The sequence below is a fragment of the Cyanistes caeruleus genome, chromosome 2 (assembly GCF_971803275.1).
Source record: "Cyanistes caeruleus chromosome 2, bCyaCae1.hap1.1, whole genome shotgun sequence".
Lineage (NCBI taxonomy): Eukaryota > Metazoa > Chordata > Aves > Passeriformes > Paridae > Cyanistes > Cyanistes caeruleus.
In genome coordinates, this window is record NC_141702.1 from 502702 (window position 1) to 527130 (window position 24429).

Genomic DNA, 24429 nt, shown 5'->3' on the forward strand with positions numbered 1-24429 from the left:
GGTGTGTGTGTGGTGTGTGTGTTCCCGGCCTCCCTGCCGGGTTGGCTCCATGTCACCGGAGAGCGGTGCTGGTGGAACAGAGCGAGGCTCAGCCGCCGGGCGCTGGAGCCGCCGAGCGCTGCCGGAGCTGGGGCCGGGCCGGCCGGGCGCGAGCGCGGACGGAGCGGAGCGGTCTCGGAGCGGGTCTCGGAGCAGAGCGGGTCTCCTTTGCCTCCGCCTCCCTCCCGACTGGGCTTTCCCGCTGCCGTTTCCCCCTCTCCGAGAGCGGCACTGGCGACGGCATCTCGTCTCGCCCGCTGCTCCGAGAAGCGGAAACCAAACCGACAGGAAAACCCAGCCAGAAAAGAGCGGAAAATTAAAAGGTTACCCAAAAAAAAATGGTTTTGGTTTCTTTTTCTTTTTTTTTTTTTTTCTGTTTCGTCATCGTTTGTTTGCTTTCGCCGTCTTCGTCGTTTGTTTGCTTCTTGTGGTTTTTGTTTGTTTTTAAATAGCTAAAGCTGATCCTGGGAAATTCCGGAGAGGACACCGACCCCTTTCGCTCAGGGAGACGTGTGCTGGGTTCCCGTCGGGCTGCGAAATCCCGTCTCTCTTCTGGGTGCTGACTCTTCTCTCATTCCGTGTGTTCACTTCTCTTGGCGTGGATGGGTTTGTTACCGACTCGCTCCGTGTGACCAGTTCTGCCCATCTCTAAACGCAGGCAAAGTATTCCTTCAGGGGCGCGAAGAGGTGGCGGATCACCGGCACGCTCCAGGACCTGCCGAGCAGTCTCTGCCGGGCCAGGCGGCTCATGTTGGACACGTCCGTGTAGTGCACGGGGAAGCCAAAGACCCTGCGGGACGGACGGGGAGGGGTCAGGGGCGCGGCGCGGGCGGGACCCAGCGCGGCGCCCCGGCCCCGCCGCCGTACCTCTCCATCTCCGTGCACCACAGGATGTCCTCCTTCTCGTTCATGAACACGGGGAAGTGCTGGTCCTTGCCCTGCTTGATGGAGTTGGAGCGAGTGGTGATGGTTCGCACTTTGCTGAACTGCAGGAGGCACAGGCTGGTCAGGCTGGGGCGCGATGGAGCCCCCGACACACCGGGCGGGCGACTCCCGCCCTGGGAACCCCCACCCTGCACCCCTGGGACTGCTGGTGACAGCACTGGGACCCCCCTCCTGTCCCTTCAGGCACCCCCTCAGCCCCCAGCCCTGGCTGACCTTTGCTATCCTGCCGTGCTCCAGGCACTCCTGCAGCTCCAGCTTATCATTGACGGTGGACGCGAGTGGCCTGGGGGGAGAGGGGGAGAGATGGTGGGCAGGGGGTGGCAGCGCTGTGTCCCAGCTGGGCAGGTCTCCAGCTGGGGTTTGTGGGGGTCACAAGGCGGGCATGGCTCTTTTGGGGGTCTGTGGCAGGTGATGGGCAAGAAACAGCCAATTCCTGTGGGAGCCCATCTGTGGCCACTGGCTGTGGGCCACCGCAGCCTACATCCAAGAGGGACACAAAGGACATCTTAGTGCCACCCCTGCAGCACGAGGGAGCCAGGACAGGACCAGCTACCCCTGGACCACCATAGGTTTCCAGGGTGTGCCACCACCTCCTTGTGAGATTCCTGCTCTTGCCCAGCACTGAGCAGGATCAGGGGACCCCCGGAGCCACATCTGGGCTGAGGGAGGACCCAGAGGTGCAGCCCACCCTCCCAGAGCCAGGCCAGGGGCTCAGCCAGGGGCTGCTCTCACCAACCTGTTCATGCCGGGCAGGTTCCCCCAGAAGTAGCGAGCCCGGTGCGCTGCAGACACTTCTTTGGCATCAATCATGACGGGATTGGACTGAGGGAGGGAGAGAGGGAAAGGTCAGTGGGGCTGGGGAACCCCTCACTGTGGGGGTGGGAGCTGGGGGTCCCGGGGCCGGAGGGGGGTGACCCCAGGTGGGCACTGACCTCCAGGAAGCGCGAGATGTCCCTCTTGTCGCTCACCCCCATGGCCACCACGTTCTCAAAGAGCCAGAAGAAGGGCCGGTCGTCACCCTCCTTGGGCCGGGCTTCGTGGAGCAGGCGGTAGAACTCAAAGAAGAGGCGTCCAGTGCCCTCTGGGAGGGGAGAGGAGGGGCTGGGGTAAGGGCTGGGGGTCTCTGGCAGCCCTGGGGGGGCCCAGCCCCAACCCAGTGGAGCCCCAGCCCTCTCCTACCGTAGAGACCCTTCCTGGCCGGGTTGACGATGGACAGGTCGTTGCAGGGGCTCCCCCCAATCACCAGATCAAAGGGGCCCCACTCTTGTATCTGCAAAGGGAGAGGTGAGCTGGGGTGAGCCAGGGGTGCCACAGCCTGGGGACAGGGGGCACGGCGCTGGCCGAGCTCCCAGAGGAGGGAAGGGACCCTCCAGGACCACCGAGTCCTACTGGCTGTGCCCAGGACACCCCGGCACTCCCAGCCTGGGCCCGAGCGCTGTCCCAGAGCTCCTGGAGCTCTGGCAGCCGGGGCTGGGGGTGCTGTGGCCGCAGGGAGGGGGCCGGGAGCGGCGGGACGGGACGTACGTGTTTCTGGGTGACGTTGCGGACGTCCCCGACGTACATGATCTTGCCCTGGTGCCTCACCATGCCCACGGTGATGGAGTCCTCGCACACCTCGGAGGCGATGTACCTGTCCACCTGGATGCCCAGGTCCTTCAGCACCAGCAAGCCTGCGGGGAGCCGTGGGGAGTGGGCCCTGCGCACGCACAACGGGCCCCCAGCACCGTCCCTGCCTGTCCCGTGCCCCAGGGCTGGCCCCCTTCCTGCTCCCCCTAAGTGTGGGAGCCCCGGGGTGGACACGACAATGGGGGCTGCCCACGGGAACAGCCACACATCTGTCCACATCCTGAGACCACCGGCTGCTCTCCCCCAGCAATCCAATCCCACACGCACCCTGGGGGGCCCTGCAGGGGCCATGGGGCCAGGGACCCCCACCCACCTGTGGCAATGCCATCAAAGAGTGACAGCACCCGGATGGGCTTCCTCTTCTCAGCGGGCACCGGCGGGTACACCTTCGGTGGGTCCTGGAAGCCACAGCGTCAGCAGGGAAGGGATGGGGGTCAGCAGGGAGGGGATGGGGTCAGCAGGGAGGGGATGGGGGTCAGCAGGGAGGGGATGGGGTCAGCAGGGAGGGGATGGGGTCAGCAGGGAGGGGATGGGGGTCAGCGGTGAGGGGATGGGGTCAGCAGGGAGGGGATGGGGTCAGCAGGGAGGGGATGGGGGGATGGGGGTCAGCAGTGAGGGGATGGGGGTCAGCAGGGAGGGGATGAGTCAGCAGGGAGGGACACTCACAAACTCCTGGTCGTGGTTGTTGGCGAAGAACATCTGCAGGCGCGAGGGCCAGTCCTCCCGCCGCCGCAGCAGCCCGTAGACGCCCTTGTGGCCACACATGTAGCAGTTCCAGGGGTCCTCCTTGATGGCCGCCTGCGCCGCCCCCGGGCCCACCAGCAGGTCCACGCACTCCACACAGAAGCACCTGGCACAGGTGGGAGCCAGGGTCAGCAGTGGGGCTCGTGCCAGGGCGGTGACACCACCAGAACCCAGCAGCTGCACAGCACGCCTGGGGGGCAGCACCCACGGGGTCCCACAGACCTGTCCCCACGCAGCCGTGGCCCGAGACCACCGGCATCGCCCCGCTCCGTGCCAGGACCGGCGCGGTGCCAAAGCCTGCCCCAGCCCTACGGCAGGACCGTGGCATCACCAAAAACCTCAACATGAAAACCTCAGTCCCACAGCAGACCTGGGACATCACTGCAACTCCTGAGCTCCACAGCGGTACTGGAGCAGCGGCAGAACCTCCCCCAGCCCTGCAGGACCTCGTCACTCCCAAAACCTCCACACCTGGACTGGCATCATCCAAAACTCCATAGCACAACCATCCCATCTCCAGTCTGGGGCATTACCAAAACTTCCCCCAACCCCACAAACCAGGACCAAGGCACCACCAAAACCTCAAACCACGACTGGCATCACGCAATCCCTATGCCAGGACTGGCATCACAGGACCCCCAGCTCGATCCAGGTAGGACCAGGGCATTGCCAAAACTCCCACAGTCCCACACCTGGACCAGAACATTACCAAAACCTCCCAACCCTACACACAGGGACTGCAGCATCATTAAAACCTCCCAGTCCCAAACCAGGACTGGCATCATCAACAGCCCATGGCAGGAATGTGGCACTAGGAAAATCTTTCCAGTCCTGCACTGGGACATCAGAAATCCTCCCAGCCCCAAAGCAGGACTGGCATCACTGAATTCCTACACCAGGACTGAAGCATCATCAGAACTTCCCATGCTGGGACTGTGGCATCACCAAAACCTTCCCAAGCTCCACACCAGGACTGGCAGCACCCAATTTCCATGCCAGATCTGTTGCACTACCAAAACCTCTCTAGCTCCACAAAAGGACTGAGGTGTCACAAAATATCCCAGACTGGTGTTGAGGTGCATAAATCTGCTCCAGGTAGTGGGTCTGAGATGCAGCCTGAGCTGCAAAAGTTGAGCTCTGGGTGGAACTGCTGAGCTTTGGAATAACAAAGAGGATGAGAAAGGGTGACCCAGGCAGGTGAATGGACAGAGACACAGCAGGAGTCAGGCTAACATAACAAAGGAGATAAAGAGAGCTGCCTGCCAGCCAGGTGGATGGACAGGAGCTGAGCACTCTGGATGAACAGAGAGTGAGACTTGTAGAGGGGAACACTGAGGGGATAAAACTGAGGGGTTCTTTTGTTTGGATCCCTCTTTGGAGGCACCAGCTCAGGCTGTGTTTGTATTTCTGTGCCATAAATAAACGGCTTTACTGAACAAGACATCTGAGACTGCCACTGGAAACCTGGGCTGGAACACCAGGAATCCTGGTGAGGAAACAGGGTCTGACTGGCCGTGGGGAGCTCAGCAGGGCCAGGTCACTGGAGCTGCCACTGCCAAGGGGGGCCCTGCCCACAGCAGTGACAGTCTCAGGAGGCTCAGGAATGCTCAGACTGGGAAGTGTCCTTAATGACACCATCAAATTCCCATGCCAGGACTCTGCATCACCAGAACCTCCCTGTATCACACAGGACCAGCATCACTGACCATGGTGGGACTGTGACATCACCACAGCCTCTGGCATCACCAGAGCCTACCCAGACTCGTGTCAGGACTGGGACATCAAAGCCTGACGTGGGGACAGTGGCACCACCAGAACCTCCCAGAACCATGCCAGCTCTGGCATCACCATACTGCCTGCTCCACAGGCCCCTGTGCCACATCCCACAGCACTGCCAAAACATCCCAGCCCCAAACCAGGACCAGCACTGCCAAAACATCCCAGCCCCAAACCAGGACCAGCACTGCCAAAACTTCCCAGCCCCAAACCAGGACCAGCACTGCCAAAACATCCCAGCCCCAAACCAGGACCAGCACTGCCAAAACATCCCAGCCCCAAACCAGGACCAGCACTGCTCAATTCCTATCCCAGCCCCAAACCAGGACCAGCACTACTCAATTCCTACGCCAAGACTGCGGCATCACCAAAACCGTGTGGCAGGAACGTGTCAGCCTCATGCCAGGCAAGAGTGAGGCCCCAGCAGCAAAAGCTGCACGGTTCCACCCCAGCCCCGTGGCATCCCCAGCCCCACACCTGCAGCCCCCCAGCCCCATGGCACCCCCAGCCCCATGGCACCCCCAGCCCCATGGCATCCCCAGCCCCACACCTGCAGCCCCCCAGCCCCATACCTGCAGCAGTTGTTGTTGCCACACATGAGCACCTCGCGGCCGCCGCAGCAGATGGTGCAGTAGGACTGGTACCCATCGTCGTCGTACTGGTACGCACACTCCAGAAAGCAGTTCTGGGGACAGCCAGGGTGTCACTGCAGGCCTGGGGACACTGGGGACCCTGAGAGCCCCAGGCCGTGGCCCCTGGCCCGGTATCACCCCTTACCTTGCAGTTTTGGCACATCCCCCCGATGAACAGAGGGTGCTCCAGGGTCACGTTGAGGCTCCCGCAGGAGATGCAGATGTCTGGCAGAGAAGGGGAAACATCGCTCTGGCACCCCAGCCCAGTGTGGGGACACCCCGAGCCCTGTCCTGCAGTCCCCCAGGACACACTCACCCCATGCTGGGGTCACAGCAGAGCTGGGGACCAACCCTGGGAGAAGCAGGCAAGACTCCCACTGCCCTCCAGCCCCACATCCCAGAAGCCCTGGGCAGTGTCCTGAGGGCTCCTGCCACCATCCAGGGTGGGCCACTGCTGTCCCTGCTGCCAGCCAGGCTGAGGGATGGGACAAGCCTGGCCTTCTTTCCTTGAGCTGCCCCCACACTCCTGTGTCCCTGAGATGCCCAGACAGGGCAGGACAGACCCCCCAGCCCAGCCCTTCCACACGTGCAGGATGTGCCCCAGCGCTGCACTCACCCTCGATGTTCCTGCACTTCTGCCGGACCTCGTACACCAGCCGCTCTGGGGGAACAGGGCAGTCAGGGGGCCTGGCCCCAGCCAAGCCCCCTCGGGACTGGGGGAAGGGAGGGACTCCCCGGGAGGGAAGGACCCCAGGAGAGAAGGGGGCCTGGCCTGGAGCAGCTCTTGTCCCCCCTCTCCCCAGTGAGCATGGCCAAAGCAACCCCCCGAGAGAGGAGCGGTGGGCATGGGGGCACCTGCAGCCCCCCGGTACCTCGGGTGCGCTCGTCGATGATCTCCTTGACCTTGGGCTTCTCCTGGGTTGTGCTTTTGCGGGGTTTTTTGGCGGGAGGGGGCGGTGCGTAGGCAGCTGCTTCGGGCTCGACCCACATCTCTGTGTAAACTTCTTTGTAGGGGTTCCGCTCCTCTGCGGGACCAGGCGGCGTCAGCAGAGTCCCCCCATGGTGTCCCATCACCAGGGTCCCAGCCCCACAGCGCCTCCCTGCCCCGGCCTGTCCCACGCTGGTGACACCAGAGCTGGCAGCGAGAGACCCCCAGAACCCCGGGCACGTGTCCCCAGTGCCTCACCCCTCACAGGGCCTGCAGCCCCGCTCACCTTCGGGGGGCTCCAGCCCCTTGGGGCCGGAGGGCTGGAAGCCACCCAGGGCCCACTCGATCATCTGCTTGTTCTGGATCTCCACCACCTTGGACGTGTCCGTCTCGTCGTTCTCGGGACACGCGGGGAAGATCTTCCCAGCCCGGCTGCTGGCCACCTGTGGAGGTGCAGGTGTCACCCAGCCCCACAAGGGGGTCCCCATCCTCGGCCCGGGGGACTGCTCCTGCAGCGCCCATCCTCGGGGGGACCAACACGGTCAGGAACCTCCATGAGAGACCCCCAGCACTGTTGAGAACCCCCAAAGCCAGGATGTCCCCAGAAGAGACCCTCCCAGCAGCGCTGAGCAATGCCCTGAAACGCCTGAGCCCCAGAGACCCCCAGAGTCCCTGACCTCCTCCCCAGTCCCCCCACAGCCCTGCTGGGACAGGGGATTCCCAGACACCCCCAAAGCCTCCTTAGCGAGCACACGTGTCCTTAGGGGATCCCCCAGATCCCTCTGCCTTTTCAGAGACCTCCAGGTGGGGCAGGAGGGGAGGCAGGGCCGGGTCCTGGCAGGGTGGAGAAGCCCCTGCCCCGGGATGTCCCCCCTCACCTGCAGCACCTCGTAGATGGCCTTGCGGTACATGGGCTGCTTGTTGTAGGTGGCCTGGTGGAAGGCGCTGGCAAAGGAGCTCAGGGGCAGCAGCTTCTCCACGCACACCTGGGGACAGGAGCGGCCATGGGGACACCCGGAGCAGGGCTCCTGCCCCCCGGGCCCCCGCGCCACTTACCACCGAGAACTTGCCGTCCCCGAACCACATCACCCAGCGGGTGCCCTCGGCCGCGCGGCTCCGGCCCGTCATCCACCAGGACACGATGCGGCCGGGCCACCAGGAGAAGCCGCGCAGTTTGCCCCACACCAGCTCCCCGATGCCGAACCCGCGCCCGTCCTGCCGGGGGAACACGGGGGTCGTGGGGGGGTCACACGAGGGCCTGGCCCCGCAGCGGCCCCGCTCCGCCCGGCCCTGCCCTCACCTCGTACTCGGGCTCGTCGTCGGCGGATTTGGAGGCGTTCTTGTCTCCGGCGTCGGCCACGGCGGGCTCGGGTGTGGTGGCCACGCTGGGCGAGGCGGGGTCGGTGGGCTGCTGCGGGGCGGGCGGGGGGCTCGCCTCCTCCTCCTTCTGCGCCTCGGCCCGCGCCGGCTCCTCCACCACGTTCATCACGGCGATCACCTTGGCCTTCTTCTCCGCCTGCGGGGACGGGGCAGGGCATGGCCGCCGGCCCCCACCGCGGGGACACAGCGGGGCACGGCCCGGGCCCCGGGGGAACCCCCGGCCCGGCCGCCGGCACCCACCGCGGGGCCTGCGGGCGAGCTCCCCTGCCTCACTTTCCCCCTCCTGTCCCCCGGGACCCCCAGAACTTATCCCGGGAGCCCCGGGGCCCATCCCGGGACCCCCCGCACTCATCCCGTGACCCCCGGAGCCCGTCCGGTACCCTCTGTACTTATCCCGGGACCGTCGGAGCTCATCCCGGTTCATGTCACCCTCTCCGGGTACCCCCATCGGGCCGCCCCCGTCCCGATCTACCCGCGCGGCCCGGGCGCTCCCGGCCCGCGGTGGTCCCGGTCCCGGTCACGTACCCGCGGGGACCGGCCGGGCCCGGGCCGGGGCGGAACGCACGGAGCCGGAACGCGCGGAGCCGGCCGGGCCGGTGCGGGTCAGCCCGGCGGCCCTTTGTCTGGGCTCCGGGTCACGTGGTGCCTCCCGGCCCGGCTGGTTGGCTGCGGAGGGGGGGGAGGGGGGGGGCGCGCGGGGGGCACGGGCCGGACCGGAACCGAAGGGGAACCGAAGGGGCCCGAGTGGAACCGAACGGAACCGAAAAGATCCGAACACAATCGGAGTAACCGAGAGGAGCCGAAGAGACCCGAACGGCGGCCGGGCCGGTCCCGAAGGGAACGGAGGGACCCGAAGGGACCGGGCAGAACCGAAAGGACCGAGAAGAACCGAACGAAGCCGAGAAGCACGAAGGCAGCCGAGCGGTCTGCGGGACGGAACCGAGCGGTCCCGAGTGGAACCGAACGGTTCCGAGCAGAACCGAACGGAACTGAGCGGACTCCGGGCACAGAACCCAACGGAGCCGAACGGCCCCGAGCGGTCCGGCCCGGTCCCGGTCCCGGTCCCGCTTGCCCGGTGTCGTCCCGGTCTCGGCCCCAGTCCCGGTCCCGGTGCTTCTCGTCCCAGCCCCGCTGTGCCGCCGGTGCCTCGGTCCCGGCCCGTTCCTCCCGGTACTCACGGCCGTGTTCCGGTCCGGGCTGGGCTGCGCCTCACGCCGCGGGGCCGCTCCCGCCGCCTTTTGTCCCGGGGCCGCGGCCCCCCGGCCTTTGTGCGGAGCGCCGGGACGGGGCGGGGGCGGCGGCGCCCCGGGGGCCTCGCCCCGCACGGCTGGAGCCGCCCCCGCCCCCGCACCGGTGTCCCCAGTGCCACCAGCTGGGGATGGACCCCGGCCACACTGCCCCGGTCAGCCCGCTGCGGACACCCCCCCGCTACCGCATGGCCCGCTGCGGCCCGGTACGGACACCGGTGCGGGGCCGGTACCGGCCGGGCTGGCCCTGTTCGGCCCGGTACAGACACCGGTGCGGGGCCGGTACCGGCCGGGCTGGCCCAGTTCGGCCCGGTACGGACACTGGCGAGGAGCCGGTACCGGCCGGGCTGGCCCAGTTCGGCCCGGTACGGACACTGCCGTGGGGCCGGTACCGGCCGGGCTGGCCCTGTTCGGCCCGGTACAGACACTGGCGAGGAGCCGGTACCGGCCGGGCTGGCCCTGTTCGGCCCGGTACGGACACCGGTGCGGGGCCGGTACCGGCCGGGCTGGCCCTGTTCGGCCCGGTACAGACACCGGTGCGGGGCCGGTACCGGCCGGGCTGGCCCTGTTCGGCCCGGTACGGACACTGGCTAGAAGCCGGTACCGGCCGGGCTGGCCCAGTTCGGCCCGGTACGGACACTGGCTAGAAGCCGGTACCGGCCGGGCTGGCCCAGTTCGGCCCGGTACGGACACTGCCGTGGGGCCGGTACCGGCCGGGCTGGCCCTGTTCGGCCCGGTACGGACACTGGCTAGAAGCCGGTACCGGCCGGGCTGGCCCTGTTCGGCCCGGTACGGACACTGGCTAGAAGCCGGTACCGGCCGGGCTGGCCCAGTTCGGCCCGGTACGGACGGGACACGCCCGGGGGCCCTGCACAGCCCCTGCCCCCCCCCCAGCCCGGCGGGCCCGGGGGTCCCACGGCGCGGTGGCTCCGGGACCCCTCCGTGTGCAGGGGGGACAAAGGGCGCTGGTGTCACCCCGGGGGGGACCCCTGCCCTGCCACCCCCTGCTCGGGGGTCCTCGGGCCACCACCTCATCCCGGGACCCGGAGGGACCCCAATGCCACCCTCTGGGTGCTCCCCGGGTGACAGTGAGGTGACATCACCCGGTCCGTGCTCCCCCGGGTGACGCTGGGGTGACAGCGGGGACAGCTGGGGACACCCGCTTCCTCCAGCCCAGCTCGGGCTTTGGGGACACGAGTGGCGCTGGGCCAAAGGACACGGGGTGGGTGACCCCCGGAGTGTCCTGGGGCAGGGTGACAGCAGGGCCTCGTGTCCCTCCCCCAGCCAGTGCTGGTCCCACCGGCCCCGCTCTGCCCGGGGGGGACAGGAAATGTCCCATCGCCGGTCGTTAAGGGACATCGTCTGGATATCCCCGCTGGACAATTGTCCCAACCGATCCTTGCCCTGGGGCCACCGGCAGCTCTGCCAGCCCCGTCCACCCCCACCCTCATCCTCAGCTCCATCCCCAATCCCTGTCCCTGCCTCACCCCCACCTCATCTCCATTCCACCTGCATTCCCACCCCCATCCCCTTCCCCATTCCATCCCCATTCCCTGTCCTTGCCCCACCCCCAACCTCATCTCTGTCTGCATCTTCCTCCCATCCTCATCTCCATCTTCATCCCATCCTCATCTCCCTCTTCCTCCCATCCTCATCTCCATCTTCATCCCATCCTCATCTCCATCTTCCTCCCACCTCATCTCCATCCTTCTCCCATCCTCATCTCCATCTTCCTCCCATCCTCATCTCCCTCTTCCTCCCATCCTCATCTCCCTCTTCCTCCCATCCTCATCTCCATCCTTCTCCCATCCTCATCTCCCTCTTCCTCCCATCCTCATCTCCCTCTTCCTCCCATCCTCATCTCCATCCTTCTCCCATCCTCATCTCCCTCTTCCTCCCATCCTCATCTCCATCTTCCTCTCATCCTCATCTCCATCTTCCTCCCATCCTCATCTCCATCTTCCTCCCATCCTCATCTCCATCCTTCTCCCATCCTCATCTCCATCCTTCTCCCATCCTCATCTCCATCTTCCTCCCATCCTCATCTCCATCTTCATCCCATCCTCATCTCCCTCTTCCTCCCATCCTCATCTCCCTCTTCATCCCATCCTCATCTCCATCTTCATCCCATCCTCATCTCCATCTTCCTCCCATCCTCATCTCCATCTTCCTCCCATCCTCATCTCCATCTTCCTCCCATCCTCATCTCCCTCTTCCTCCCATCCTCATCTCCCTCTTCCTCCCATCCTCATCTCCCTCTTCCTCCCATCCTCATCTCCCTCTTCCTCCCATCCTCATCTCCATCCCATCCTCATCTCCCTCTTCCTCCCATCCTCATCTCCATCTTCCTCCCATCCTCATCTCCATCTTTATCGTCTTCCTCATCCCACCTCCATTCCATCCTCAGCCACTGTTCTTGCCTCATCCCCATCCCACTCCCACCTTCATCCTTTGCCATCCCCATCGTCCCCATCTCCCTCATCTTCATCCCAATGCCACGCCTGTCTCCATCCCCATCTCCACAGCTGGCACAGGGTGGCCACAGAGCTGCCACAGGACAGCACCTGTCCTGGATGTCCCTGTCACCGTGCTGTCCCCAGGTGTCCCTGTCACCGTGCCAGCTGCGCCCCTCAGAGGCTGAGGGGATGAGGAAGAGGAGGGCAGTCTGGAGGGGCTGGGTTGTCCCTGTGCCCACGTTAGGGGGGCCGGTGACCCCAGCTGGGACAGACAGTGGGGAGTGTCCCCAGACTGGGACATGGGCAGTGGGTGGCACAAAGGGGGTGGCCCCAGCAGCAGCCAGGGATGGGGGCAGCTGTGAATGGTCACTGGGCCAGCAGCCAGCTCTGCTCCCCAAAACCATGGCCCAGAAGTGACCAGTGACAGGTTTGGAGGTGCTCACGGCCCGGGGACCTGCACGGTTTGAGGAGTTCCAAGAGGAACCTGCCCGTGCCGAAGGCTCCGGTCTGGCGAGATGAGGCTGGACACGGGGGCTGTGCCTGGGGACCCCTTCCAGGAGGAGGGAGGGGGTCACACCCTGTGGGACAGCGTGAGTGTACCAGCTGTGCCCAGTGTCCCGTGGGGACGCTGCAGCCGTGTCAGCCGTGCCCTGTGCCCCATGGCACGGCCTGGCCACGCCAGCCATGCCCCGTGGGATGCCCTGGCTGTGCCGGGCTCCACGGTCCCTGTGGATGCCAGCAGCAGGGTGCCTGGCAGCAGGGTTGTAAGCAGTGCCAAGGAGGTGGCACAAGGGGACACGCTGCCAGGGAGACGCGCTGGCAGCGGGGGACAGTGCTGAGAAGGGGGTGAGGGGGGTGTGACCCCGGGGCACCCGCAGAGCCCCTGTCCCTGCTGGCCACGAGCGGCCGCCGGCACCGCGGCCTCCCCGTGCCTACGCCAGGCTCCCGCCGCGAGCCCGGCTGCGTCACGCGCCGGTTCCCCGGGAAAGCGGCAGGAACGGGCGGCACATCCCGCGGGAGCAGGAGCAGGACGGGCCCGCCGCCCGCGGCTGCGCACACCGGGGCACAGGGGCGAGGAGCGGAGCCAGACTCGGGTGCCAGGGACCCCGTGCGCCCACCCGAGCCCCCCGTGCGCACCGGCCGTGCCTCGTGTGCCCGCTCAGCCCCGGCCCCGCGCCACCGACGCCCCTGCACGGCCGTGGCAGCCTCGGCGGTGCCCTCACCTCCCGCTTCCAGCGTGCCAGCCACTCGTCCCGCTTCCTCTTGCTGATGTAGTAGGGGTCCCCGGCCTGGAAGGTGTGCCGCTGCATCGGCCGCTGCCGCAGGCTCGACTCCCAGCCCAGCCCGCCGCGGAGCCGCCCGCGCGAGCCCTGCGCCGACACAGAGAGAGGGGTCAGGGCACCGCCGTGGCAGCGTGGGGCGAGCCGTGGGGACAGCACAGGGGACACGGCAGCTGCCCGCTCCTGCCTGGCAAGGGGGCACCGCCTGCCTGGGCACACGTGCACACGGACGTGGCCTGGCCCGTGTGTGCACCAGGAGCTGGTGTCCAGAGATTCTGGGGAGAAATTCTTCCCTGTGGGGAGGCGATGCCCTGGCACGGGGTGCCCAGAGATGCTGTGGCCGCCACATCCCCGGGAGTGTTCCAGGGCAGACTGGATGTGCCTTGGAGCAGCCTGGGACAGTGGAAGGTGTCCCTGCCCGTGCGTGAACTTTGAGGTCCCTTCCAGCCCAAAGCAGCCCGGGATTCAATGACCTGGATGCCGTGGCATCACACCACACCCAGCTGCACCTTGGTGGGCACCACCGGCACCGTGCAGGCACAGATCCACCCCAAACAGATCTGAAACGCTGCCCAGAGGGCTGAGGGAACTGAGGGGAGGCAGGGGAGGGCTCAGCCTGGGCAGGCACTATCCCATGCAGGGCTGCAGCAGGGTCACTGACCCAGCACATCCCGGTGCCACCCCGTCCCCAGCACAGTGACAAGCGCTGCCCGGTGTCTGGCTGTGCCGTGGCATGGGAGCCCAGGGCCCCCATCCTGTGGGAATGTGGGCCCTGCTGCTCCCCCAGTGCCGAGGGAGCAGGGAGCGATGGTGCCCGTGGGCACGAGGAGCACTGCATCGGCTGTGGGGCTGTGCCCATCTCCTGGGCACAGCCTTGCAGGGTCCAGCCCCAGGCCATACTTGCCTCCATTTTCAGGGTGTCGAAGTTGTTTTCCTCCTTCTCGTCCTTGCCTGCACATGGAACAGAGAGCGGCCGTCAGCCGGCGGCGGTGCGGGGCCGCGGGGCCGGGACCCCGCAGGGCGATGGGGCCCACCCAGGAGCCACGGGGGACACAGAGCCCACCCAGGAGCCACGGGGGACACAGAGCCCACCCAGGAGCCACGGGGGACACAGAGCCCACCCAGGAGCCACGGGGGACACAGAGCCCACCCAGGAGCCACGGGGGACACAGAGCCCACCCAGGAGCCACGGGGGACACAGAGCCCACCCAGGAGCCACGGGGGACACAGACCCCACCCAGGAGCCACGGGGGACACAGAGCCCACCCAGGAGCCACGGGGGACACAGAGCCCACCCAGGAGCCACGGGGGACACAGAGCCCACCCAGGAGCCACGGGGGACACAGAGCCCACCCAGGAGCCACGGGGGACACAGAGCCCACCCAGGAGCCACGGGGGACACAGACCCCACCCAGGAGCCACGGGGGACACAGAGCCCACCCAGGAGCCACGGGGGACACAGAGCCCACCCAGGAGCCACGGGGGACACAGAGCCCACCCAGGAGCCACGGGGGACACAGAGCCCACCCAGCCCATCCAGGGGGGCCACCCTGTGCCGGCCGGGGTCTGCGGCGCTCCCGGGTGGGTGCTGCTCCTGGGACACGGTTTGGGGTCCGGGGCAGGGACCCCCCCGGCGGGCAGGGGAAGCGGAGCAGCCCCGCTGCTTCCTGTGCTCTCGGCACATCCGCGCCGCAGGTCGTGCCGAGGCGCTGCCAGGAAAGCGGCTAAAAATAACCCCGAGTGTTTCGGGGGCTGAGAACCGCCGGGGGCCGGGGGAGCGGGGGCACTGCCGGCTGCAGAGGGGGCTCCCAGCCGCTGCTGCCATCCCTCAGCACCTCACCCTGCCTGCTGGGCACTGGCCACCCTGGCACAGAGCCTGGGGTGGCCCCAGCCCTGCGTGACACCGGGACGGCACCCCCAGCCGGCACATGGGCACCCAGCCCCCCAGGGCAGTCGGAGCCCCCCAGAGCAGCAAGGCCAGAGAAGGAGAGCGGCCCAGAGCTCTGCTCTGAGTGCTGGGGGACAGCAGGGGAACCAGGGAGGCTCTGGGAGACAAGGGGGCACTCTGCAGGACACTGGGAACCTCGGGACACTGGGGAACAGGAGTGTGTGTGTGCTCCAGGTACGCCCAGGCATCCCATCCTCCCAGGGCTGCCCGCAGCCACGGGCATCTCAGGTGGGGAAACTGAGGCACGGCAGAGGGGGCCGTTCTGAGATGCTGGTCCCCTCTGTCTCCGGGACTGGTTAAACCGGGGGCACTGGCCGAAGTGGGGATTCGTCCCAGGAGCCCCGTGGAGCCCCGGGCCGGCCGGGAGGAGCAGGGGAGGGTCGGGCAGGAGCCGAGCCCGGCGCTGGAAACGGCTCCTTGCTGGGGGGAGCGAGCTCCCGGCGGTTTCACAGCTGCCCCGGCCCTCCCGGGGCTCACGGAGCCGCTGCGACACCGTCCCCAGCCGGCAGCGGCTGCGGCTGCCCCGCCGGGGCGGCCCCCGGCCCTCCCCGCTCCCCCCGAGCGCGGCTGCGGCGCTCCCGCGGCTGAGCCTCGTGACTGCGGCAGCATCTGCAGCGTGCAGCTCATCCATCCAGCCATCCAGCCATGCCTGCCTCTTCCTGCTCCATCCCTGCCTCTCCAGCTCCATCCCTGCCTCTCCAGATCCATCCCTGCCTGTCCAGATCCATCCCTGCCTCTCCAGCTCCATCCCTGCCTCTTCCTGCTCCATCCCTGCCTCTCCAGATCCATCCCTGCCTCTCCATCCCTGCCTCTCCAGCTCCATCCCTGCCTCTCCAGATCCATCCCTGCCTCTCCAGATCCATCCCTGCCTCTTCCTGCTCCATCCCTGCCTCTCCAGCTCCATCCCTGCCTCTCCAGATCCATCCCTGCCTCTCCAGCTCCATCCCTGCCTCTCCAGATCCATCCCTGCCTCTTCCTGCTCCATCCCTGCCTCTCCAGCTCCATCCCTGCCTCTCCAGCTCCATCCCTGCCTCTCCAGCTCCATCCCTGCCTCTTCCAACTGCATCCCTGCCTCTCCAGCTCCATCCCTGCCTCTTCATCCCTGCCTCTGCATCCCTGCCTGTCCAGCTCCATCCCTGCCTCTCCAGCTCCATCCCTGCCTCTCCAGCTCCATCCCTGCCTCTCCAGCTCCATCCCTGCCTCTCCAGATCCATCCCTGCCTCTCCAGCTCCATCCCTGCCTCTCCAGATCCATCCCTGCCTCTCCAGCTCCATCCCTGCCTGTCCAGATCCATCCCTGCCTCTCCAGCTCCATCCCTGCCTCTCCAGCTCCATCCCTGCCTGTCCAGATCCATCCCTGCCTCTCCAGCTCCATCCCTGCCTCTCCAGATCCATCCCTGCCTCTCCAGCTCCATCCCTGCCTCTTCCAACTGCATCCCTGCCTGTCCAGCTCCATTCCTGCCTCTCCAGCTCCATCCCTGCCTCTCCAGCTCCATCCCTGCCTGTCCAGATCCATCCCTGCCTCTCCAGATCCATCCCTGCCTGTCCAGCTCCATCCCTGCCTCTCCAGATCCATCCCTGCCTCTCCAGCTCCATCCCTGCCTCTCCAGCTCCATCCCTGCCTCTTCCAACTGCATCCCTGCCTGTCCAGCTCCATTCCTGCCTCTCCAGCTCCATCCCTGCCTCTCCAGCTCCATCCCTGCCTGTCCAGATCCATCCCTGCCTCTCCAGATCCATCCCTGCCTGTCCAGCTCCATCCCTGCCTCTCCAGATCCATCCCTGCCTCTCCAGCTCCATCCCTGCCTCTCCAGCTCCATCCCTGCCTCTTCCAACTGCATCCCTGCCCCTTCATCCCTGCCCCTTCATCCCTGCCTCTTCATCCCTGCCTCTTCCAGATCCATCCCTGCCTCTCCAGCTCCATCCCTGCCTCTTCCAACTGCATCCCTGCCTCTCCATCCCTGCCCCTTCATCCCTGCCTCTCCAGCTCCATCCCTGCCTCTCCAGATCCATCCCTGCCTCTTCCAACTGCATCCCTGCCTCTCCATCCCTGCCTCTCCATCCCTGCCCCTTCATCCCTGCCTCTTCATCACTGCTTCTTCCAGCTCCATCCCTGCCTCTTCATCCTGCCTCTTCATCCCTGCCTCTTCCAACTGCATCCCTGCCTCTCCATCCCTGCCTCTCCAGCTCCATCCCTGCCTCTTCCAACTGCATCCCTGCCCCTTCATCCTGCCTCTTCATCCCTGCCTCTTCATCCCTGCCTCTCCAGATCCATCCCTGCCTCTTCATCCCTGCCTCTTCATCCCTGCCTCTTCATCCCTGCCTCTTCCAGCTCCATCCCTGCCTCTTCATCCCTGCCTCTTCCTGCTCCATCCCTGACTCTCCAGCCCCACCCCAGCCTCTTCCAGCCCCCTCCCAGCTCTCCCCTGTCCCTCCCGGACCCTCCCTGGCACCAGCTCGCCATGGCCAGCCAGTCAGTCTGTGATGATTCCAGGCAGGCAGTGCCAGAGCTGGGAATGCTGAGAAGGGTGTCCCGAGGTCCAGAGGGACCCTCTAGGGTCCAGCCCGTGCCGTGGCCTCTGGTGCTGTCCCCCGGCAGCCCCGAGCGCTGGGCTCACCTGCAGACGCCTCCCTAGAGGTGTCACAGCCAGGGATCCCCGGGGCTCTGCAGCTCCCTCAGCCTTATCCCGGCAGAGCCGCTCCAGCCCTGCAGCATCACAGGCTGCTCGGCGGGCTCTCCCCAGCCTGTCTTGTCCCGCGTGTGCTGGGGAGCCAGCGCTGGGCCATGATCTACAGGGTGGCTGCACTACCTGGGCACCTCCTGACACTGCCCAGAAATGTCCTGGGACCCCTGGGACCCCCAGTGCTGAGCTGTGCCCAGCCGGTTTCTGGAACTGACCCCTCAGGGCGCTGGTTCCTCAGCCCTGCCCCGGCACCAGAGCCGGCTCCTCCTGGGCACCGTGCGCCCCCGGCAAGGGCAGGGCTGCCACAGGGGGCACACGGGCCAGGGAGCTCTCACAGGTGGCCAGGGAGCTCTCACAGTGGCCAGGGAGCTCTCACAGTGGCCAGGGAGCTCTCAGAGGTGGCCAGGGAGCTCTCAGAGGTGGCCAGGGAGGTCTCAGAGGTGGCCAGGGAGGTCTCAGAGGTGGCCAGGGAGCTCTCAGAGGTGGCCAGGGAGGTCTCAGAGGTGGCCAGGGAGGTCTCACAGTGGCCAGGGAGGTCTCAGAGGTGGCCAGGGAGCTCTCAGAGGTGGCCAGGGAGGTCTCAGAGGTGGCCAGGGAGGTCTCAGAGGTGGCCAGGGAGCTCTCAGAGGTGGCCAGGGAGGTCTCAGAGGTGGCCAGGGAGCTCTCAGAGGTGGCCAGGGAGGTCTCACAGTGGCCAGGGAGGTCTCAGAGGTGGCCAGGGAGCTCTCAGAGGTGGCCAGGGAGGTCTCACAGGTGACCAGGGAGCTCTCACAGTGGCCAGGGAGCTCTCACAGGTGACCGGGGAGGTCTCACAGTGGCCAGGGAGGTCTCAGAGGTGGCCAGGGAGGTCTCACAGGTGGCCAGGGAGGTCTCACAGGTGACCGGGGAGGTCTCACAGTGGCCAGGGAGGTCTCAGAGGTGACCAGGGAGCTCTCACAGGTGGCCAGGGAGGTCTCACAGGTGACCGGGGAGGTCTCACAGTGGCCAGGGAGGTCTCAGAGGTGGCCAGGGAGCTCTCAGAGGTGGCCAGGGAGGTCTCACAGTGGCCAGGGAGGTCTCAGAGGTGACCAGGGAGCTCTCACAGGTGGCCAGGGAGGTCTCACAGTGGCCAGGGAGCTCTCACAGTGGCCAGGGAGCTCTCACAGGTGGCCAGGGAGCTCTCAGAGGTGGCCAGGGAGGTCTCAGAGGTGGCCAGGGAGCTCTTAGAGGTGGCCAGGGAGGTCTCACAGGTGACCGGGGAGGTCTCACAGTGGCCAGGGAGGTCTCAGAGGTGGCCAGGGAGGTCTCACAGGTGGCCAGGGAGCTCTCACAGGTGGCCAGGGAGGTCTCACAGGTGACCGGGGAGGTCTCACAGTGGCCAGGGAGGTCTCAGAGGTGGCCAGGGAGGTCTCACAGGTGGCCAGGGAGCTCTCACAGGTGGCCAGGGAGCTCTCAGAGGTGGCCAGGGAGGTCTCAGAGGTGGCCAGGGAGCTCTCACAGGTGGCCAGGGAGCTCTCAGAGGTGGCCAGGGATGTGCTGGCAGCACTGAGCACAAGAACCGGTGCCCCTGCTCCTGCCGTCGGCAAAGGCGGTGACGGGGGCCGGGATGAGCGCGCGGGCGCAGCCCCCCACTCCGACCTGCTGCCCCCACCCCAAATCCCGCATGGCACCGAGGGGCTCAGCCCTTCCTCCTCCTCCTCCTCGTGCAGCAGCACTGCCCAGCCCGGAGCCCTCGGGGACCCCGGGGCTGGGCCCTGCAGCGGGGAGCCCCCAACGCTGAGCTCTTACTTTTCTCTGTGGCTTCCAGGAGTTTCCTCCTCCCGCGTTTCTTCTGGGGGTCGGAAGGGGCCAGCTCACCCTCATCGGCCGGGGCGTCCAGGCCCTCCTTGGGGGTGCAGCGGCCGTTCTCCAGCGCCCGGCCCGTCTCTCCGTCCGCCAGACTCTCCGTCTCGTCCTCCTCGGGCCGGCCGCCCTTGGGGCTCCTGGCCTCCTCCGCGTCCCCCTCCACGTCCCCGTTGGGCAGCGGCTCGGCGGGACTGGCCTCCGGACAGGGCGGGGGGCACTTGGGGACGGCCGCGGTGTCTTTGGGGGTGTCACTGCTTTCCGCCTGCTGAGAGATGGGGAGGGAGCTGCGGTCGGTGCTGGCAGGGGGGACAACGGCACTGAAAAGTCCCAGTCCCACCTCCTGCATCCCAGCCCTGACAGCCGCCGCTGCCTGCTGAGGGGAGCCTTGGGACCAGGGCACGGTGTCACAGCATCTTCAGGGCCAGGACACGTGGATGTGACACCCTCACGAGCAGGACACGCTGCTGTGTCACCCCGAGCACCGGGACACGGCACCACGGCACTCTCAGAACCAGAACAGCCAGGTGTGTGTGACAGCCTCGTGGACCAGGACACACTTCCACGAGCTGCTCAGGGCCAGGACACGTTACCACAACAGCCTCAGACCACGACACAACGGCACGGCACCCCCAGGACAGGGACAGAGTGACAAGGTACCTTTGGGACAATGACAAAAGGCCCTGACATCCTCAGGACCGTAACAAAAGGCGACACACCGCGAGGATCAGGACATGGAGCCACAACACGAGGACAGGACAGCACAGGACATGCTGCTGTGACACCCTCAGGACCGGACACAGGGACATGACCCTGCAGGAGAACCACACCGGGCCACCACACCTGCAGAGCAAGGTGCCACAACACTCTGGGCACCGGGCAGAGGGGACACTGGCACTGCCCAGCCTGCCTGGCACACCTGTGCCACCACCCTGGGCTGAGAGGACAGCGAGGGGACAGCAAGGGGGCCACCCCCACTGGCATGGGCACGTGGCACAGGCAGAGCCAGGCCCTGTGATAACATCATGGCACACATGTGAGCAGGTGTGGGTGTGTGACAGCTGGGGGTGTGGGGGTGTGTTTGTGTGTGTGTGTGTGTGTGTCACAGGTGTGTGTGTGATATGTGTGTGTGTGACACGTTTGTCACAGGTGTGTGTGTGTGTGTGACAGGTGTGTGTGACAGGTGTGTGTGACAGGCCACGGGCCCAGGATGGCATTGTGGCACCACACCATGCAGCCAGCTGTGTATGGCACAGCTCAGCACATCCTGGCACAGCTCAGCACAGCCTGGCACAGCTCAGCACAGCCTGGCACTGCTCAGATCAGCACATCCTGGCACAGCCTGGCACGGCTCAGCACAGCCTGGCACAGCCTGGCACAGCCTAGCACAGCTCTGCACATCCTGGCACAGCTCAGCACAGCCTGGCACTGCTCAGATCAGCACATCCTGGTACAACCTGACACAGCCTGGCACGGCTCGGTACAGCCTGGCACAGCCTGGCACAGCCTGGCACAGCTCAGCACATCCTGGCACAGCCTGGCACAGCTCAGCACAGCCTGGCACTGCTCAGATCAGCACATCCTGGCACAGCCTGGCACAGCTCTGCACAGCTTGGCACTGCTCAGATCAGCACAGCCTGGCACGGCTCAGCACAGCCTGGCACAGCCTGGCACAGCTCTGCACAGCTTGGCACAGCCTGGCACAGCTCAGCACAGCCTGGCACGACTCGGCACCGGGAGCAGGAGTGCGAGCGAGAGGCGCAGCGTGGCCCAGCCCAGCGGTTCCCAGGCAGAGTGGAGGTGCCGCTGTGGCACCGCGGAGCTGGTGCTGGCACAGCCCTGGCAGGGCGGCACAGCCACCACCGCCCGGCCAGCCCCGCTGGCACTGCCCCCGTGCCCTCCTGGGGGTGCCCTCGTGCCGGGACACCCGCTGGCACTGCCCCAGCGCCCTCCTGGGGGTGCCCTCGTGCCGGGACACCCGCTGGCACTGGCCCTCACCACTCCAGGCACCGGCAGCGGCCTCCTCAGGTGTCCTGCACACACACAGGGTGCCCACCCTGCTGGCACCCCAGCACTGGCACTGAGCAGCCCCAGACAGACACCCAGAGGTGCCACCGGGGTGGCACGGGGTGGAGCCAGGGCAGGGTGACAGGGTGGATCCAGGGCAGGGTGACAGGGTGGATCCAGGGCAGGGTGGCACAGTGTAGAGCCAGGGCAGGGTGACAGGGTGGCACAGGGTGGATCCAGGGCAGGGTGACAGGGTGGATCCAGGGCAGGGTGACACAGGGTGGCACAGTGTGATGCCAGGGCAGGGTGATAGGGTGACAGGGAGGCACAGTGTGGAGCCAGGGCAGGGTGACAGGGTGGATCCAGGGCAGGGTGACAGGGAGGCACAGTGTGGAGCCAGGGCAGGGTGACAGGGTGGATCCAGGGCAGGGTGACAGGGTGGCACAGTGTGGAGCCAGGGCAGGGTGGCACAGGGTGGCACGGTGTGATGCCAGGGCAGGGTGGCACAGGGTGGCACAGTGTGATGCCAGGGCAGCATGGTGGGTGGTTGGCACAGGGACCCTCCTGCCTGTCCCCAGTGAGCTGCAGGTCACACAACACCTGTTTGGTGACAGGGTCTGTGAGGGGACACGGCACTGAGGCACCCTCGAGGGGGAGGGCAGGTGCCAGGCAGTGTTTGCTCCCCGAGGTCCCTGATCCATGCCCCAGGGCACAGGACCCCCATCCCCGGCCTGGCACACGCCCCTGGCCCACGCTGCCGCTTCTCCGGAGCTGGGAAGGAAGGGATGAGAAGGCACCGAGAGGGGGTGGTGGGGTTCAGGGGGGTCTGGTGGCACTGCTGTGGCCTCCTCCCATCCTGGCTGCATCAGACCCGCCCCCGGGGAGGGCACGGTGCCCCGAGAGGCGCCGGTGCCATCGGGAGCGCTGTGCCGGTCCATGAACCGGGCACACCTGGGCTTCCAGGCCCCAAGGCCAGACCTTGGTGTGCCCGGCCAAGGGATGCTGCAGCTCCGGGAGCGCCACCGCGGGCAGGGGTGGCAGCGGGGACACGGCAGCGAGGCCTGGGAGCAGCGCAGGGAGCCGGGAGCAGGGCAGGACGGATGCCAGGGAGCGAAGTGTCTCCAGTCCCACGGCCAGCGGGACGGGTCCTGCTCCCGCTGCAGCCCCCAGAGCTCTCGGGGGGCCCGGGGCCGCATCCGCGCAGAGAACAATCGCAGGGGCCGTGAGGCTTCCCGGGAGGAAACGGGAAGGCCGGAGATGTGCTCCGGAGCAGAAGCAGAGGCCTCGGGGGCCGCGGGACGCTCGGGGCGGCCGCTGGGCTTTGGGGTGGCCGTGGGGCTCAGGGAGGCTGCGGAACTCAGCCCAACTCCCGGCCAGGATAGGCCCTGGGGGGCTCAGCTGCCGTGGGGGCACCGGGAACACGGAGGCACGGGCTCCCTTTGGTGCTGCCAGGCCTCGGCAGCGGCACCGGGGCTGACGCGGCCGCCGGGCCTGCAGCGCAGCCGGACGAGGCCAAGGAGCCCGGCAGGAGCGTCCCGGGGTGCTGGGCCCCTCACACGGTGTCCTGGCGGGACAGGGACACGCAGCACCACGGCCGCTGTGCCCTGCACGGCCCCATCCGTCCCACCCAGCCCCTCCAGGCTGCCCTGGCCAAACGTGGCGCCCCAGCTTCCCTACCTGGGCCAGGAGCGGAGCCCAGCTCGCCGGGCCCCCGTGCCAGTCCCGGTGCTGCCCAGACTGGGCCGGGGAGGTGCTGGGGACGGGGACAGCGGGACCCACCCCGGTGCCCGTCCCCGTCCCTGAGAAGGGCCGGCGGCGGAGCCTTCCTGCCCACCCACCCACCCGCTTCCTCTGGCCGCCGGGCCCTGGGAACAAGTGCTGCCTTTCTCCCGCTCCCTCCCCTCCGCTGGGCCCCCGCCAAGGACGCTGCTCTGCCGGGAGCCACGGGGCTGAGCGGCCCCGGGCCCCCCGCGCCGCCCCGGGGTGACACCGGGGACGCCTCCCTCAGGACGGGGGTCGCCACTTGGGGACTCTCGTGCCCACCCCAGCCCGGGGAAAGTGCCCCTGTCACCCATGGCACCACCCTCAGAGCCACCCCGCTGAGGGCTGTCCCTCTGCCAGGCACAGCTGGGGACACTGGGCTTGGCACCGCATGGTTCAGCGTGGCACAGCACACCTCAGGACAGCCCAGCACAGCCCAGCACAGCTCACTGATTCCGTGACACCGTCCCCACGGGGCTGTGCCCAGCCAGCCCCCTGCCAGCTCCCGCTCCGGCACCCTGTGCCCCCCCACTCTGCTACCCAGCCCCTCTGGCCACGTGTGCCCACCGGGACCCCGGGCACGGCGTGCTGGGGGTCCCCAGCCGGCACCCACAGAGCCAGCCTGGTGCCCCTGGCACGTGCCAGCTCCCCTCAGCCTGTCCCGGTGCCCCGGCAAGGCGGGCTCCCCTCAGGGAGGATATTTTTAGTAGCTCACGTCCAAAGGGGGTTCCCTGGCCTCCTGGCACTGCCCGGGGCTGGCCACGCCAGCTCTGCTCTCCTGGCACTGGGAGCTGCCGGCCAAAGGGCCAGCTCTGGCACCAGCTCTGGCACCAGCTCTGGCACCAGCTCTGGCACCAGCTCTGGCACAGTGCGGGTGTGTTGGAGCGCACAGGGACGGGCACCCACCCCGGCTCCAGGACAGGAGGTACCCGGTGCCCTGGCATTGCTGCCGTTCCTTTGCGGTGCCGGGGGGTTCCTGGGGCCGCCGGCTCCGCTGGCCGGAGCCCTCCTGGCTCCCAGGCCCCGGCTGTTCCTGAGAGTTCTCCGCTTGCTCCCGTGCCAGCATTGTTCTTGCAGCGCAGCCGCTCCCCCGCCCCGGCACGTTGCTCCCGCCGCCGGGGCCGCAGCCAGCGCAGCCCGGCCACCCCGCACACCCGGC

At 67.1% G+C, this 24429-nt stretch overlaps 1 protein-coding gene across 6 annotated transcripts in view; it reads right to left on the bottom strand.

Moving 5' to 3' along the window:
• Window positions 1-363: 363 nt before the first annotated feature.
• Window positions 364-24429, bottom strand: part of DNMT3A (DNA methyltransferase 3 alpha) — a 37672-nt gene continuing 13606 nt past the window's right edge. The window contains exons 4-23 of one of the 6 annotated variants that reach the window (XM_086875306.1): window positions 19518-19767; window positions 13958-14004; window positions 12997-13143; window positions 7991-8206; window positions 7747-7905; window positions 7569-7676; window positions 6977-7133; window positions 6635-6787; window positions 6379-6423; window positions 5908-5987; window positions 5703-5815; window positions 3277-3460; window positions 2924-3008; window positions 2509-2654; window positions 2164-2254; window positions 1917-2065; window positions 1721-1806; window positions 1198-1267; window positions 907-1025; window positions 364-829 (exon numbers count right to left, since the gene is read on the bottom strand). In XM_086875306.1, coding sequence (XP_086731432.1) covers window positions 688-829; window positions 907-1025; window positions 1198-1267; window positions 1721-1806; window positions 1917-2065; window positions 2164-2254; window positions 2509-2654; window positions 2924-3008; window positions 3277-3460; window positions 5703-5815; window positions 5908-5987; window positions 6379-6423; window positions 6635-6787; window positions 6977-7133; window positions 7569-7676; window positions 7747-7905; window positions 7991-8206; window positions 12997-13143; window positions 13958-14004; window positions 19518-19767 — 2547 coding nt within the window. In that variant the 3' untranslated portion in view covers window positions 364-687. Of the gene's footprint in view, window positions 830-906; window positions 1026-1197; window positions 1268-1720; window positions 1807-1916; window positions 2066-2163; window positions 2255-2508; window positions 2655-2923; window positions 3009-3276; window positions 3461-5702; window positions 5816-5907; window positions 5988-6378; window positions 6424-6634; window positions 6788-6976; window positions 7134-7568; window positions 7677-7746; window positions 7906-7990; window positions 8207-8450; window positions 8768-12996; window positions 13144-13957; window positions 14005-19448; window positions 19771-24429 lie in introns of those variants that run through there. The other 5 variants (XM_086875304.1, XM_086875305.1, XM_086875303.1 and 2 more) reach the window with 5 other exon arrangements.